This window comes from Stegodyphus dumicola, chromosome X2 (genome assembly GCF_044657685.1).
Source record: "Stegodyphus dumicola isolate Sdum_Otavi_A_Nest chromosome X2, ASM4465768v1".
NCBI classification, from domain to species: domain Eukaryota; kingdom Metazoa; phylum Arthropoda; class Arachnida; order Araneae; family Eresidae; genus Stegodyphus; species Stegodyphus dumicola.
This window is the reverse complement of record NC_140781.1, coordinates 77,244,387-77,262,929: the sequence shown is the minus strand read 5'-3', so window position 1 is coordinate 77,262,929 and position 18,543 is coordinate 77,244,387. Positions and strand designations below refer to the sequence as shown.

Sequence of the window (18,543 nt, the reverse complement as noted above, 5' to 3'; positions counted from 1 at the left end):
GACTTGACGTCTGAAGCCTTTATAGCAGCTCTTAAGCGATTTTGTGCGAGAAGAGGGAAAATCTCTTCCATCATTACAGATAATGCCACAAATTTTAAGGGGGCTCATACAGAGTTAAAGCGTTTACAGAAATTGATAAGAAAACCAGATGAGGCGTTATCCAGCTATTTCACCTCAGAATCTATAGTCTGGAAATTAATTCCCCCTATATCACCGAATTTTGGTGGACTGTGGGAAGCGGGAGTTAAATCCTTTACGTATCATCTTAGAAGAACTATAGGAAGCACTAAGGTTACTATGGAAGAATTTCTTACAATCATTACTCAGATTGAAGGAATTTTAAATTCACGCCCGTTAACCCCTATGTCTAATGGTATTAATGCATTTGAAGTTTTAAGGCCAGGACATTTTTTAGTCGGCCGTCCAATCATGTCTATACCAGAGCCTGAACTTATTGAAATCACTGATAATAGGTTATCAAGGTGGCAGCGGACAACAAAATTTGTTCAATTAATATAGAAGCGTTGGTAAACAGATTACCTCAATCACTTGCAACAGCGCAATAAATGGCAGTTTCAGAAATCCAATGTAGAAACAGGTGTAATGGTTTTACTTAAGGATGAGAATTTGCCGCCTTGCCATTGGGCCTTAGGTAGAAGTTTAGAGACGATCCCTGGTACAGATGGTAAGGTACGTGTAGCTAAAGTTAAAACTGCTTCGGGAATCTGCACTAGATCTATATCAAAGATCTGTTTATTGCATATGTAATATTCAAATTTCTACTGACTTTATATATATTTGTGGAATCAGTTTATACATTACAAGAATTTAATAATTATTATATGTTTAAAGGATTTGTATGGCTTATTTTGAAATGTATGTGTATTGTAACACTTTTTATGTCAACTTAATATATATTGTTCGCATAATTACTATTTTCAATATTTAATGTTCTTAAACTCCATAATTCAGTTTTAGATCTGTAGTAATCTGACAATTATTTATGTGATTATCAGTTTTGAAATATTGTGATTTGTCACTAATTAATTAAATGAAATTTTTGTATCGAATTTCAATGCCAGGCGGAATGTTCTTTCTCGGTTAGAATATTTATGTCTATTTGTACTGGCTTAATGTTTGCAGCGCCACGTAATGTTAGTGGCGAGAGCCCAGTACTAATCAGTAAGCGATAGGGATGCACTCGGTCCACATGGAGTCTCCGTTCCTCTGCCCGAACAAAGCGGCAGTCAATTGTTAATTATTCCTTACTGACTCTTTGCCCGTTTAAGCGGCATTATTGTTCTTAAAAGAAAATAAATGTTGTTAAGTTTCTCAACTTGACTTTTATGAATTAATATACAGTCCACAACTACCAATTGCTATCAACAATCACAATGCGAAAATTCTCACAGCATTAGTTTTATCAATCTTCAAGAACAATATTCAAGCTACAGAAGAACTTCAATCAAAATCAGATGCATTGGAAGTATAAACAGCTACCAATTGAGGAGCTAAGTGAAAAAGTTGTCGTCTCCTCCCATGAAGGTGTGAGCTGCAAGTGGTCTGAGGCTTCTATCTTCGAAGAGAATTTCATAATTAAAGACATGGGAGTAATTAACAAAGTCACATTGCACAGCTTTGTTGAAGAATTTTTCATTAGATCTTCTGATGTAATCTGGAATCGTCTCAAGTTTCAAGTCTCTGTGTAAAAGTTCATTGCGGATAAGATAGTGTGAATCAGTAATAATGCGCAGAAATTTGTTTTGAACTACTTGTAATTGATGCAGTTGAGTTTGAGTGACCGTGTTCCAAGCAAGAGCAGCATAACAAAGTATCGGTTGAATGCAAGTGGTATAAATATGTTTTTTGGTACGCAAGCTAAGATTTGAATATTTTCCAATGATCGGGAGAAATCTGCATATTATGCCCATGGCTTTGCTCTTGACACTATTAATGTGGTTAGACCATGTGATCCTTTGGTTCAAAATAATTCCTAAATATTTGGTCTATTGACCAGAGGAACAGCTTCCTAGAAAAGGTAGAGATCTTTAAAAGCTATGTTTTCTTAGTTTTGCTGAGAATTAAAAGTTGTGACTTACTAGCATTGATTTTTACGGATTAATGTGTTCAGCAGTCTTCTACGGTATAGAGGTAATTTTGCATTTTGTCTATTGCATGATTAGCTTGGATGGATTTAATTGAAATCGCCGTATCGTCGGCATAACATGCTAACAGAGAGTAATTGTCCAAACCAGGGTGAGGAAAATTTGATATGTAGAAAAGATATAGCACTGGACCGAGAATGCTTCCTTGTGCGACGCTGGATCTTATAGATCTTGAATTGAATTTTTTATTTTCTTGAGCTGCAACGAAGAGAAAGCCTTGGTTTAATTTACACCCGAAAAGGAGTAAAAGTGAACGAGAAAATAGCGTCATCTGTCGGCAGAAATAAGAATGAAGATTGAAAAACTAAGTTTAGAGAATTTTAAAACCGTTCGGAAGGACTGCATTGGAATTAAAGTCATTAACTAAAAGATAAATTCTTGTGAATGTGAAAAGTTTCAATACAATCCATTACACGAATGGAGGAAGCTTTCTGGAGATCCAAAGTCAAAATTGTAATTAAATTTGCTCCTAAGATTAGCTGTTAAATACTTGTTAATTTCGTCTTTTCAGATATAAGATTCATGAGCCTTGATAGGAAACTTTCTCTTCTGTATTGATCTGGTAGAATATTTCATCTTACTACTAGCTTTTATATTCTTGTATAAATTAAGTACTGAAGTTGGCTACAATTGGAAAACAAGAATTAATTCGGAAAGGTTTGTTTATTCTTTAAAACAATGAATATATGCCTCTTTAAAACAGATTTATATATTAAAAATGTAATTTATAACCGATATAACATATAAATTACATATTTCACGTTATTACGAATTTATAAACTTATAAGCTGTTTCACGTTATTACTAAACTTTTAGAGAAACAGTGAGATCATACTATCATTTGTACTTTTATATACTCATGAATATATATTATTTTCAATGATATTTAGTAAAATGCTGAGAGAGAGAGAGTCAACCATAAAAAACATCATTTTATTTTAAAACACATTTCATTTGGCATATGGAGACATTAACATTCTTCGTACAGTTAAAATACTTGCAGTTACATTTTTATTTCGAACTGGATAAAAACAAACAGATTAAATTAAACGTTTCATAAATAGAAACAAGTTATAATTTGAACAAAATACATTGTTAGAGAAGCTCCTACTAAAATTTAGAGCTAAAATGTAATCCTCTTAAGTTTAAATACACACTCGAAACACTGGAATTCTCAAACTTCAGATACCAATTAATCTGTTTGATTTAAGCATTTGATTGTGGAGAGGTATTTTTTTTTTGCGCCCTATAAAAGGAACACGTTCGGTTTGGATACTTTTTTTTTTTTTTTTTTTTTGTAAAATTATGTTCGCTGTAGCTGTATTTGGCTTGTAAGCAATCTAATGCTGATATACAAAGCTCTTTAGATGGAGATTTTAAAATAATTAGCAAGCTGCTGGCAAATGAAATCTTGCGATTTCTCTTTGAAGAGTAAAAACAATGCTCTTCTCACGCTGATTTAGAAGAGTATTAGAAAAATACTTGCATGTCTCTATATACTGTTTATAAAAAGATTTGACTTGTTATATTTATAAAATTACTCCTTATTTTTTACTGAATAGTTGATGTTTTTGGGGTTACATATGAAAGCTTTTATTTAAACTTTGGTAAATTTTTAAATTACAGTACAGTAGACTATGTCATCGTAGAAATTACTGGTATAAAACTATGGCATTTTCTTTTCACATGGCTAACATATTTAAATCAGGCAAAATTCAATCCTAGTCTGAAGCTGGTTTTATAGTGAAATATAAAATGTTGAGTTTTTTTTTATACAGTAGTTTTTCTTAAGCCGGTAATAAGGTAACATGTTTCTTTTACAAGCTTTCCTATAAAACTAACTTCTTTTAATGCTGAAACTTTCCCATAAAACCAACTTCAGTGTAATGATGAATTGTGCCTGTTTAAAAGTCTAACATTTAGTGTTTTATATTTACCTCTGACTGAGTTTTATCGGTAATTCTGTCAAAGTGAATTAACATATATTTTTTATAACAATAGAAGTCTTTTTATGTGCGCCTTCAGCAATCCTAAAAGTCAGCTTAACCAACTAAAGTCCACGTAGGATTAAAATATACCGTCAACTGGTAGGACACAAATGGAGTAATGGCGTAAGACCACCGACGAGATGCGTACGATTTTACAAACATGAATTCTCAGAAATACGGAATCGTGCTCAGTTATTTTCAGGTGCTGTGTCTGCGCTGCAGAAATCCGATTTCACACTCTATCCAAACAAGACATTTTTTCTGGAATGGGAATGTTGGGTGAATAAAGACCAAGAATTTGTCCTCTGTCTTTATAAATGATATCCGGATACACGTTTAAGTCACCTAGAAATACAAAAGATGAGTCGCATTCCGAAAAAGAGTCAGGTTGTGCAGGATCAATGACTAACGAGCTTTGGACGTGAGACCATGTACCATCGGACGACTCCAGTACACGGTGAAAATCCGGGCTGCCCATGATTGACACTTCATTAACTGTAGGACAGGCCGGTTGGGGAGCTGTTTCCGTTTTTCTGCTAGAATTGCCATGCAAACCTGGATTGCCGTTTCGAGGTTTGTAGTAGTAGCAGTAGTAGTGCAATCCCAGGAAAGCCAAAAATGTGATGAGGATTCCCAGGGACACGGGTATAGTTATCAAAAGGGTATTGAATTGAACAGAAAGATCATCGCTTTCGATGCCTTCCATTTCTGCAATGTAGGTTTCGGATGCTGCAAAAAAGAAAAAATATTTTAATTAGGCAATTACCTTTAAGATCACCTAAAAATACAATCAGAATGAAAAAACTCAGAATTTCCTCCGTAACCTCGCACTGAGAATGCTTACTCGGGTTACGTTTAATTGATTAAAGGAATGCATATGACTACTATCTGCTTAAGGGGTTAACATTGTAAAATGGTAGTTCGACCCAGGTTTAAATCCCGGCGAATGGGTTAGCTGCATAACGTCGTATTTGCGGTCTTTCCTGTGTGCTCCCTTTAAAAATCCTACATGCTCGCACTTCTTATACAATCAGATAGCTTTTACGCGTTGTGTATTATTCAATTAATCAACCTTCCCTGAGGACATTCTAAAGGTAACTGATTTGTGTTTGCGTTACGTATGAGAAAAAACATGAAAACTTAATGTAATGTCTATGCAGCCAGCGTTTGCTGGAGTTTGAACTCGGGTCGCATAACAGGTATTAAACAGCCTTATCCACTCGACCGCTGTTTGTCAGCTTTCCAAGCATTAACAGACATATCCTTATACAATCAAGCCCACCAGCGGCCGAGCAGTAAAGTCGCTGAACACTGGTAGTTCGGTCCGAGGTTCGAATCCCGCGAAACGGGCTGACTGCATGGCGTTTTCGTGGTTTCGCCATGTGTAACGTGTATAGGAGTCAGTTTACCTTAGAAAGTCCTACACGAAGGCATCCCTCCCCTTAGACAGATAGCCCTAGTGTGCTTTGCCATAATTAAATAAACCAAACGAAATCAAACCTTATACAATCAAAAGAATTCGAGCACTTGTGGAACAGAGTATTAACTTACGTATATGCATACCAGCACAGTCGAAATTAATCTACAATGAGAGCCCGTTCGGGTGCATCTCATTATAATGAAGTATCAGTTAGATGGTTTTCCTGAAATATTTTATTCTTACAGAAGAGCAGTATAAAGTTCTATCAGCGATTTTGGGCAACGTGATTTGACTAGGGAATGACGTTCTGGCTTATCCCCTAGCTATTTTAGAGGATTTAGATTGAAACTCTGTTCCTGCCGTTCCATTTCCACAGATATCCATCAGAAACTATATGCTTGTGTTGGTTGAAGTCCGGTAAGCTGAATAGGAAGAATACTCATTCAAGGTATTCTACACTATGGGTATTCTACATTGAGTTGCCTAAAATATTAAGATTGACCTCTTTGTTCATATTTCGCTTCATAGCAACTAGTGCATTAAAATCAAACTACAATAAACAGAATTATATCGGAATTGTTTTTTCATCCAAAACTTGCCTTGATGAGCAATACACTCCCGAAAATATCATTCAGAGGTATTCTCCATACCCAAAATATTTCACGAAGTGTGTACCGAGATTCATATTTTTACTTCGCCGTTATCCAAGACTCCAGTTAAAGTTTCACTGTATACCATGCTAAACGACGCTTGGTGCTAGCTGCATTAATGTGCAGCTTCAAACAAAAGATGAGTTTCATTCCAAGAAAGAATTAGGTTGTGAAGGATCAATGACTAACGCGCTTTGGACCTGATACAATATATGATTACATTCAGATGCTCTTCCGTTAACACCTAAATTCTGCAGCTACCCATGAATTGTTGTTATCACGATGTTACATGCAAAAACGTTCAGTGGAATTTTCCGTAAATGTTTTCGGCTTATACCGCACAGTTGTTTCATTATTCTATGAAGCAGTCTTTAGTTTTCTACTTCGCAATAGTATCATTCGTAGTTGAATGTACCGCCTTTTAACACTGCCAAAATTTCGCGAGGAGATTTTCCTTGATGGAAGAATCTGATCATATAGTTCGTTCAAAATTCACTGAGTTTACGTTTCCTACCCATCTCAACTTGTAAGGTTTGATACGATGTTGCGGGGGAGCTGCGAGAACCGCCCACGAAAGACATCATAACTTGCCTCTTACAAAGTGATACAAAATCTTACGTCAGCCGTTTTTGGCGTAAATGATAAAAGCGTCAGGCTGATCCCAGGTTCTAAAATCGGACGACAGCATCGGCCAGATGAACACGCATTAAACTATCACGCTCTCTTGGTTAAAATTGGTATTAAATTATACGGTATATCTACCTAAAACCTTTATATTATTGGTATTATATACCTAAAACCTTTATATTATCGGTATTATCTACCTAAAACCTGATCAAGGAAAGATTTGGTTCACAATATCAATTACAGATGGCTCTAGGACTGGCAAGTTCCTAATATCAGCTAGCGGCGGAAAGATTAACCGCCGAAATGTCTCTGGACGTAACTGTTCCTTCTTATACGCACTTCAGCACACTGTATTATGTCAGTGGTTAAATCTAGCATTTCTTTAGGGTGTTAGGATACTTTTGATCATATACTGTAATTAAAAAACATACAAAACCTTTTTACTACTTTTTGGACACTTTTATATTAATTTTTCTTCTCTCAGAAAGCGATCATAAACAATAAGTCTTTCTGGGTTGCTTGAATTACCCGACAATGCACGCCTCATTATTTACTACAAAGTAATTCTTTATTTTTATTCTATCTAATGTTCTGTTGAATAGTTTAAGAATAAGGCTTCTAACTGTGAAGAAACACATAGGAAAAAAGAGTTTTTTTAATATAAAAATGAAACTAAAATATTACTTTCTCGAATAGTCAGGAAGGCACTACGAAAACTGTAGCCCATGGAATTGGCTCCTAAACAGATGTATTTCCCAGCGTCCTTCTTTGAGACTCCAGCTATGACAAGTTTATTGACGAATGACCCGTCGGCCCTTTCGAGTACTTCAGAAGATTTCAGTATCTTAAAATATTCTCCGTGTACTTTTATAACTTTGTGATCATTTATTTCATCTGGCTCTGCCTGTTTTAACCACTGAAAAGACAAATGAAAGAATGAACGCAAAAATTTCGCACGAAATTTAATAAGTAGGCAGCATTATATTGGTTTCATAGTTTCTAGATAAAAGATGAAAAAAAAAATTCAGAACCAACCTGGTTCATCTGAGATAATTATAGGGCACTTCCTTATTATTACGATCCCTGTTATTTAAAGTGACCTAAGATTATGGTCAATTTTTAATTAAAAATTTTTAGAGTTATATAACAAATATGTTTAATTCTTGCACACATTTTATGTATCGCGATTGTTTTTTAATAAAGCATTAAAAGCCTTTTTCCGTCCCACGAATTTCCACCGTGCAGCCGTATTTAAAAGTATTATCCTTCTTATTAATGAACTGTGACAAAACAGCAACCGTCTCAGAGCTCTTTTCGTGATGAGGGGGGGAGTATAAGTGACAGTAGTTGGACAATTGGCTGTCAGGCGACTGTTTACAGCAAGGATGTCAAACTCGCGGCCCGCGGGCCGCATGCGGCCCACAACAAATATTTTTGCGGCCTGGCCAATATATCGGCAAATAATAATATATAATAATAAAATAACATATCAACGAAGAAAAAAATTAAATGTTTACTGCTAAGTAATTAACAATAATTTATTCAGTGTTGTTAGATTACTCACAGCGAGCTGACACACACACTACTTAAATTACAAATGCGTGTGAGTAGCTTGCGTTCAGCTACCTTCGGCTTTTGGGGGACACGTGCACTCAGAACTTGTACGCATCCCCCGATAGCCGAATGTGGCCGAACTCATGGTCTCAGTTTTCCAATCATAGTTTTGTACGATATATTGGTGCATGCATGTGCATGCACTTTGCTTTATTATTAATTATTACTTAATTCATATTGTTACGGATTTCATAGTTATTTATTTATTTAGTTTTTTTAAATTTAGAATTGTAATTAATTAGATTTGCTTCATGTTGCCTTAGCAACGCAGACGATTTTTGAAAAGACAGCTGCGTTGGAAGGTTAAAAATAGAACAGCGCGTGCATTTAATACCTAATAAATAAATATCTCCTAATTGCTGTTGCCATCCACAAAAATCCAGATATTTATAGATGTTTCCAGTATATTAGAGAAATTAATTATAAAGCTTACAAAAGCCGAGAACAAACAACTCATCTCAGTAGTAGCTGTAGTTCTAGCGAACTGTTTGTTTACTTAATGCTGTGATTGATTTGTAGCGATTTCGCTGTGAGATAGAATTAGTTTCTATGTTTTGAATGGATTTTTGCTAAACGTTTGACATTTTGTGATATTGTTAGAATATTTTTGAAGAAATATTTCAGCATTTTGATTTATCTCTTGTGGAAAGAATAAATTTTTGTTAACTTTTTAACGTTAACCGTGTTTATTCCAGCCATTTGTATTCAGTATGTCTATATCAAAACCAAGTGGTAGTAAAATTAAACGAAAAATCGCTGACGAACATAGAATATTCCAAGTAAAATGGGAATTAGAATATTTTTGCTGTGAAATAAAAGATAAAATAATCTGCTTGATATGTAATAATACTATTAATGTACCAAAGTTATATAATATTAAACGTCATTACGAACAACACAAATCGAAATATAACAATTACGAAGGTTTAATGAGAGAAGAAAAGTTGAAAGAGCTTAGGTTAGGAGTGAAAAAGCAACAGTCCATGTTTAATAAAGTATTGCAAGAAAGTGAAGCGGCGGTACATGCAAGCTACGTCTTGTCCGAGTTGATAGCTAAACATTCGAAGCCTTTTACTGACGGTTATTTCATCAAGGAATGCCTAATGAAAGCTGGAGAAATTGTTTGTCCTGGAAATGTGAAGGCTTTTCAATCAATTTCATTGTCTCGAAATACAGTTGCGGAAAGAGTTACTGATTTAGTCGCGAATTTAAGTGATCAGATCAAAGCAAAATCATCTAGTTTCGAAAGTTTCTCCATTGCCTGTGGCGAGATCACGGACATTAGTGGCAAAGGTCAATTAGCAGTGTTTCTTCGTTCTTGTGACAAGAATTTTAACATTTTTGAGGAATTACTGGAACTAATACCGATGCCTGGTACTACCACAGGAGAAGATATATTTACTTGTGTTTTTGGACTTCTGCAGAAATACAATCTACCTTTGGCAAAATTAAATTCTGTAGCTACAGATGGCGCTCCAACAATGACCGGGAAAAACAAGGGCTTCGTAGCATTACTAAGAAAAAAACTTAGTGAAATTCACGGTTCAAACATTCATCATATGCATTGTATTATACATCAAGAAGTTCTATGCACGAAAGTAATAAATACGGAGAATGTTTTGTCATATATAAAAAAAGTTATAAATTTTATAAGATCTCGAGGTTTAAATCAGCGTCAATTCACTTCTCTCTTAAGTGAGTTAAATTGTGAATATTCGGGTTTGTCCTACTATACCGAGGTACATTGGTTATCTTGCTCCAAGATTCTCAAACAATTCTGGGATTTGAAAGAAGAAATATGTCAGTTTTTAAAAACGAAAAATCAAGACGTAAGTTTGTTTTACGATCCAATATGGATACAAGATTGATCTTTCTTGGTTGATATAACCAAACACTTAACCGATTTAAATTTATCGTTACAAGGAAAAGATCATATAATTACGAACATGTTTGACATAATTAAAGCATTCAAATGTCAACTAGTTCTTTCGGAAAAACAACTTAAAAATGAAGATTTGACGCACTTCCCGACGTGCAGCATGAATAAATCAAGTTTAGATGATATTTGTTCGTATCAAAAATACGCAGAAAAAAATTGCAAATTTAACAACTGAATTTGAAACGAGGTTTAATGATTTTAGTTCCCTCGAAGACAAATTCTTTTTTGTTTTCTTCGATTTTCTCAATAAGTATTGACTCAGTACCCAGCCATATGCAAATGGAGGTGATCGACATTCAATGCAACTCAAATTTGAAAGCAAAATTCATTGAAGTGGGCGTGCGAGAATTTTACAAATATTTACCAGCCAGGTTTGAAAATACTCGAAAATTCGCATATGAAATTATTTCCATGTTTGGTAGCACTTATCGGTGCGAGCAGTTATTTTCAGTCATGAAAGGTAATAAGTCTCCTATTAGAAACCGTATTAATGATGCTCACCTTGGGTCAGCGTTGAAAGTTATCACTGCAAACAAAATTTCTCCCGAAATAGGAAAGATAATAGCAGAGAAGAGATGTCAAGTATCAGGTCGTAAACATTAAATTTTTCTTGTTCTTTTCTATATAAATATATATATATATGTTTATTATTGTATTATTCAAAATAAATCTACGTTTCTATGAATATTGATTTTTTTTTTTTTGCGGCCCGCCTAAAGTTAAACCTTGTTTGTTTGGCCCAAGTGTACCTATGAGTTTGACATCCCTGGTTTACAGCATACATTGGAGCCGTTTATTTAACGGGTACCGTAACAATAAGGATGTATCCGTTATATTTAATGAAATAAAATATTTACGTCTAGTTAACGGAAGAATTTATAGAAGACATATTCAGATTTTACATGCTATTGAAACAAGATATTGCTATTATACTACAACAATAATTCCGTTTTTAAACTGGATTGAAGGACCACCGCTTGAATCATTACACTTGATATTTCAGAAAAGAAGTAAAAAATATTTACTTTATAAAAGAAAGAACATATTTGGAATTTTCAAAGCAACATACCTGAACATGAGGAATAATTTCACTTTTTACTCTGCACTGAAAGACTGCGGAACCCCCTTCTTCGACGGTTGTATTGATTGGATGGATACCGCGTAGCTCTGGTTTTTTGCGAATGCCTGCGAAAATAATCCACATATCTTTCGATTATTATAACATCTTTATCAAAACGTTTGACCAAGACTTTAAAAATAAAGCTAAGACTGCGTTTTAAAATACTAAAGCCAGCGTTTGCTGGGGTTTTGAACTCCATTCATATTACAAGAGTTAAACAGGCTTATCCACTCGTCCGCTGTTTGTCGGTGATAAAGCGCGACTTAATTTGTTAAATCTCTTTATTTTATTATTGTTGTTATTTTTTAAATCTCTTTATCTGTATCTTTATTTTTTCAGTCGAAGACAAACTTGCAGCTAGAGGATTAATTCGAGTTTAATCCTCTAGCTGCAACACAGGTTGCTGCAACCCTACTGCAACACTACACGTCCAAAAGCAAAAACACATGATACTATAAGAAGCTACGATTATGGCTCCACCTATTGAACAAAACAGAACCAAAAGGATTAAACAATTATGACATAATAAGAATTTTAAACACCAGGAGAAAAATTATCTGCATTACAATTATCGAAATAGAAACCGTTTTGATGAATGTGGACGATTTTTAAGGGAAACTAATTAGTTTATGAGCGGAAATGAATTTGAAAATAAATATTTTAGGTATCAATGCAGGTGGCAGATTCATTAACTTCTACCTCTTTTGTAAAATAAGATTCATCATATTCTGTAATGTGAAATTTTACTTAATTTTTTAAATAAAATTAATGCTAATTGCGATTGAATTTGACCTAGTTTTTAAGTTAAAACTGACGTGCTTCTCAGCCGTATAACACTAAGTAAGATGTCATGTCGGCTTAGACAAGAAAAAGTCGGCTCACCAGTGGCCGAACGGTAAAATCGCTGAACACTGGTAATTCCGATCTCGATTCCAATCCAGGCAAACGGGGTGGCTGTATGGGCGTTTTCGTGGTTTTCCGTTATGTATAACGTGCATACGAGCCAGTTTCCCTTAGAATGTCCTCCACGAAGGCATAAACTAGACCAAACCAAGTCATTTTAACTGGTACTGAGCAATTCAGACACACATTCGAGAGAAAAATATCATGAAACTCAGAAAACTTTCTCCGGTACATGACTGAACGTCTTTGAGTCCACTAGTGACCGAGTGGATAAGACCGTTAAACTTTGGTAGTTCGAGCCGGATTCAATCATGTACAACAGGAATAGAAGCCAATTTTTTTCAGAAAATTCCCTACGTAGACCCCCTCCCATTAGGTAGATAACTCTATTGTGCTTTGCAATAATCCAGTAAATCCAAAGTCCAAAGTAAAAGGCTCACCAGCGGCCGAGCGGTAAAGTCGCTGAACACTGGTAGTTCGGTCCGAGGTTCGAATCCCGCGAACGGGCTGGCTGCATAGGCGTTTTCGTGGTTTTCCCCATGTGTAACGTGTATTACGAGCCAGTTTCCCTTAGAAAGTCCTCCAAAAAGCCATCCCTTCCCTTAGGCAGATAGCCCTCGAGGCTTTGCCATAATTATACACCCCCAAAGTCTTATATTAAAAGATAAAACTTTAAGTATTAATCGTAAAATTATTGTTTGGTTAGTTTAATAGAGTTTTATTAAGACTTACTGGAAGTTATTATTTAGCTTAGTGTTTCAAGTAAATACGAGTATTTAGGCACTGTGCGCTGTTAAATGAAAGAATAACAGTAAATTAGCTATCTCAATAAGACAGTTGGCGAATTCTGTAGATGCCTAATTTATTTTATCAGACGCTGACAAGGGCCTGGCGATGATCAGAGGAATGATCGAAAGAAATCGGCAAAGTAACTGGTTTCCTGTATGCGTTTTAACAATATTCTTTTATTTTTTATTCGCCGCATCTTCAGTTATATTATTGCTACTTTTTCACTCGAAAGAAGATTTGAAAAACTGCCTATCTAAAAATGCGAGAATGGCTTAAAATTTAGAAAATAAATCAATATAGCTTCGATCTGAATGCAACGTTGAATAGACAGAAAATGGCAACCAATGCTTGGTTTGTCAAATTGTATCGCAAAAGTATTGCTAAGTGCTGTCAAGAGTTGAGTAAACAACTAGAAGTAAACGCAAGCTTATGTTGTGTCTTGGGTGTGTGTGTGTGTGTGTGATTATGGCAGAGCCTCGAGGGCTGCCTGCCTAAGGTGAGAGATGCCTAAGGGGAGGACTTTCTAAGGGAAACTGGCTCGTATACGCGTTACACATGGGGAAAACCACGAAAACGCCCATGCAGCCAGCCCGTTCACGGGATTCGAACCTCGGACCGAACTACCAGTGTTCAGCGACTTTACCGCTCGGCAGCTGGTGGGCTGTCTCCTAGTAAAAGACATACCTATTCTTTAAGAACATACTGCGAAACCCAAAACTACTAGCTGAGAATGAATGTTATTAGGCTTTCAGCAGAAATCTTGATATAACACAAAAATATTTTTTATTGAGTTCATAATAAAAAGCATTTTAATGTTAAAGCACATACAGATCATCATCTTTTGTAACCTGTTGCCGTTTATAAGACCGACTCATGATTCCGTATTTGGGAAGAAGGTTTTTAAAGGAAAAAATATAGATTCCTGCCAAGAAGCATAGGAATCATTCCTCCAGCTTATTACAAGGAGACAGTTTTCTTATCCATCGGTGCTAACTAAATTTTCACTTACTTTCACTGGGAATTCATGAAGTAGAGACGCCCACCAGCGGCCGAGAGGTAAAGTCGCTGAACACTGGTAGTTCGGTCCGAGGTTCGAATCCCGCGAACGGGCTGGCTGCATGGGCGTTTTCGTGGTTTTCCCCATGTGTAACGTGTATACGAGCCAGTTTCCCTTAGAAAGTCCTCCATGAAAGGCATCCCTTCCCTTAGGCAGATAGCCCTAGTGTGCTTTGCCATAATTAAATACACCACACCATGAAATAGAAACAAACTTCTTCATCGGTAAAATTCATTTTGTATTTAACAAATCGACATCAACCAGACAGATCATTTCTATGTAGCTACAGATAACACACATCATAAAGTATTTCTATCCAGGAAAATAATTATTTCTCAAATGTTCTAAATAGGTACGAAAATCTACAACAAAAGCCTTCAAATTTCTATTGAACAACATGATATCAAGTGTCTTCCGTAAGTGCGACAGCCTTATTACTGGTTAATACTGGTTGAATACTAGCAGTTACCTTACTACTGGTTGAATGATTAAGACTTAAATACTAGCAGTTTGACTCGGGTTCGATCTAAGGTAAAAAGTACTGAATGCATGACTGGTTTTTCACCACAAAAAGTAAAACTTAATTCAACCATAAGTGAAAATCCAGTTTTTGTTAAATGTTGAATTTCCAGAAATTTCCTCTTAACTGTACCTTGTTTAAAAGAAGCTGGATGAAACTGTAACAATATAAAGACATTTCTCCCATAAGCTCATGTAGTACAATGATTAGAATATCGATCTGTTCAAAGACTCAGTTTCGTAAGATTCACTTATTACGTGCTGCCTTAGGCACTGCACAGAAAGGGATGGATGCCCCGTGGAGGTCTTTTTAAGGGAAACTGACTCGTATCCACGTTACACAGGGCGAAAACCACGAACACGCCCATGCAACCAGCCCGTTCGCAAGAACTCGAACATCGGACCGAACTGCCAGTGTTCAGTGGCTTTATTTAGTGTGGCGGCTGGTGGGCAATTTCGTATGATTGCAAACACAACTTTCAAAAGTGTTATTAGCTATGAAGTGTCCACCTTCCTAGGAATATAAATCTCTTCCTTCACCCCCTTTTTTTTTGTTGTAATTAGAAACTAATCATTTCCTGATCTTAGTGCATGAATTCTAATCTGGGCATGAATAATTTATTTACTTGAAAGTTTAAAATTATGTTTTGAGTTCTCAGACTCGTGTTCAGACAATATTAAATAAATTTTTAATATCGTGCCACGATAAAATTTAGAATATTAATCGCAACTTTAAAAGTGTTAATTTGTGAATATTAGGCGCCAGATAGAAAATGAAAGTCTTCAAAATTTTTGTTTTCAGGGTTATTAATATAGACTTTCAATGATATCTACTTATTCAACTGCACTTTTAACTTAGTAGGACCTCATTAAATAAAAACTGTTTACCTGGAATAACATCGACGCCAACTGTGTAATTAGCATGTCCATACAAATTATAGGCAATACATGTATAATTGCCCTCATCATGATCTTGCAGGTTGCGTAAATATAAGCTCCAGCGGCTTCTTTTCCACCCAGGGGGTAATGTTATGTTGAGAAGAGTTAAGCCGTTCCTCAACCAAGTGACTTGAGGTTCTGGATTACCACTGGCTTTGCAGTAGAGTCTCAGCGTTCCACCCAATGGTCGACGCAATCTTCCGTTGTTAGTTCGAGTCACGTTTGTCAGGAAAGGAGCCACTGAAATTTAGTTTCAAAGTTAGTAATCAGTAATAACGTAAAAATTCGAAAGTAATGTCTTTGACTTAAGTACAAGCATTAACTTAATGGTGTTTTAACGTATATTTCTTACCTCTGTCATCCTCATTCCCTTCAGCCATATGGTCCCTGAAAGTCTCCAAGTTTATCTGTCTGTTATTATTACCAGAATCGGCTGGAATAATTGAAGAACTTCAAGAAACAAGTTTTAAACATACAGCTATTAAATAACAGCTATATGCAATATTTCTTACCTTTAACTAACTTCCACCTGCTGATATAGTTGAAGTCTTACATAAAAATATTCAAATACTTTTCAAATACTAAATTATTGTTATTAATGACTGTTACTGAAACTACTTACCAAGTTATTTATGAACACGTTTCGTAGAATGAATCTAATAGTTCTCAAGGCATTACGAAAGTTTTTTTAAAGGCAGTTTTAAAACGTTCTGTACGATTTTCTAGTAATGCTTAAAATCCAGTTTTGAAAACTTATAATACTTATCGTTATTTTTTAATAGTATACTATCATAATTTTAAGAAAAGCTTTCAAATAATGGTAATAGTTTTGGATGTACACATAGTAGAAATAATTTGCAATTTCATATGAAAACTTTATGTGTCAAGTTTCACTGAAGCACAGGTCCAATGTCTAATATTAAATATGACAGACATCTTTAAACTTTCAGTCACACACCCTGCAAATTACTTCTTTTGCTGCTCATTTACTTTCAAGGATTACCGTGAGACCGAAATGACCATGAACTTGAGTTTCTCTAAAGAACGGTGCTTTAAAGAGCAGAAAAATGTTTGAATGTGACTCCATACGAAATAGTCCAGTTTGATGAGGTTTTAAGCGAATGGGGTGGCCAGGAGTCCAAACCTACATGCTACAACTCCTTGAGTACGAAGTATACAGATGTCTATAAACGTTTGAAAAAAAGCTTTTGTATGCGGTGTATATTGTACTACTTTTTATCACGAGTATATCCAGCGTAAGGTTTATATAAACACCCTCTTTGATTACTTGCAAACGAACGAAATGCACTCCCCTCCCGAAAACAGTCTACTAAAAACCAATAAAAATTAAAAATATATTAAAGCAAACTTTTTTAAAAATTCAGTTATTTCTAAATGCTCATTTAAACGGAAAACAAATTTTGAATGGAAGTAATTACTTTCTTTCGCATTTCTATTTCGATAGTACGATTACTTTCTTTTGTATTTCTATTTCGATAGTACGATTACTTCCTTTTGTATTTCTATTTCGATAGGGCAGATGACCGAGTTCATCCTCATATTGTATTGTGGTCATCATGGTCCAAATCTTCTTTATGAAAGATTTAAATGCGAAATAATTTGCACTATGTCTCTCTTCTAGGTTATTTAATCATTCCCACAAGCACTTTTGATAATTTGAAAATTTAAATATGTACTTCACATAACGTTATAATTGATTTTTAAGATACAATCTATGTTTTTTCTAGAAAAAACAAAACATTAGCTATTATTTCATTGACTACTGTTTGATTTTCTATATTTTGTTTTTCAGAAATTCGAGGAAAATGAGCTTCAAACATTGTTTTATTAAACTGTTTAAATTAGTATTTACACAAGATGTTCTTGTTGCTGAAAGAAAACGCATTCTCATCAACTTTAGAGAAATAATTTTATTAACATTCATAAGCATATATCTTTCTTACTTTTCATCTGAACTATATGGTTTTCTGATGCAGCATTTTCTAACGTAAATACCGGTATTAAAATTTTAAATTTCTTGCTTTTAAATATGCTTCAACATTTTTTTTCAAACTAAAAACTTTTCCATTAGAAAATCCTTCCCCCAGGCGTAAATTCTCGCGCATAGATATCCCTGGAGTGCTTCCCTAAGATTGCCCAGGTAAATTCTTCGGTTGCCTCCAAATATAAATTCTACGGGTCTGGACACAACCAACATTTTTTGCTTGAGTGAAATTTCTTGTAACTTCTTATCTCTTGGAAAACTATCACAAATTGATAAGGCAAAATATGGAAATCAGACTTTCTCGTCATTAAACGTTTACTTCGCCGACCAGAATAAAAATCCTCATATGTGTTTTTTGCCTTTAAATATGAGTTAATCAACAATTTTTAATATAATCTCATATGTGTCTCTTGACTTTAAATAGGAGTTAATTAATATTTATTTAATATACTCGTTCTTCACAATAAAATTAACCGAACATATGTGAACAGGAGTCACTGTAAGTATTATCAAGAAATCTGTATCAGAACAAGAAAATGTATAATTAATATCAACACTTTATTAAGGTTTCTAACGAGGTATTTGATGCGTAATATGATCATTTACATGTGCATTTTCAAGTGAATTTTATTCAAGGGAATAATTCAAATGAAGAGCATTTGATTACTTCGACAAAAAGTTTCGATCAATTCAGGTAGTTATGTTGCTAGATGCTCAGTTTTTTTGGCTTACCAAAAAGGAAACTTGCCGATTTGCACAGTCAGATATTTGTCAATTTCCGAGATGAATCACCTTTTTTGAAAGCATT

General features: G+C 34.9%; 1 protein-coding gene across 2 annotated transcripts in view; it reads right to left on the bottom strand.

Moving 5' to 3' along the window:
• Positions 1-3,077: 3,077 nt before the first annotated feature.
• Positions 3,078-18,543, bottom strand: part of LOC118195443 (fibroblast growth factor receptor-like 1) — a 56,274-nt gene continuing 40,808 nt past the window's right edge. Inside the window, exons 4-8 of one of the 2 annotated variants that reach the window (XM_085809154.1) lie at positions 16,083-16,163; positions 15,680-15,970; positions 11,473-11,588; positions 7,535-7,766; positions 3,078-4,882 (exon numbers count right to left, since the gene is read on the bottom strand). In XM_085809154.1, the coding sequence (XP_085665280.1) occupies positions 4,386-4,882; positions 7,535-7,766; positions 11,473-11,588; positions 15,680-15,970; positions 16,083-16,163 (1,217 nt within the window). In that variant the 3' untranslated portion in view covers positions 3,078-4,385. The remainder of the gene's footprint in view (positions 4,883-7,534; positions 7,767-11,472; positions 11,589-15,679; positions 15,971-16,082; positions 16,164-18,543) is intronic. The other variant, XM_085809155.1, reaches the window with a different exon arrangement.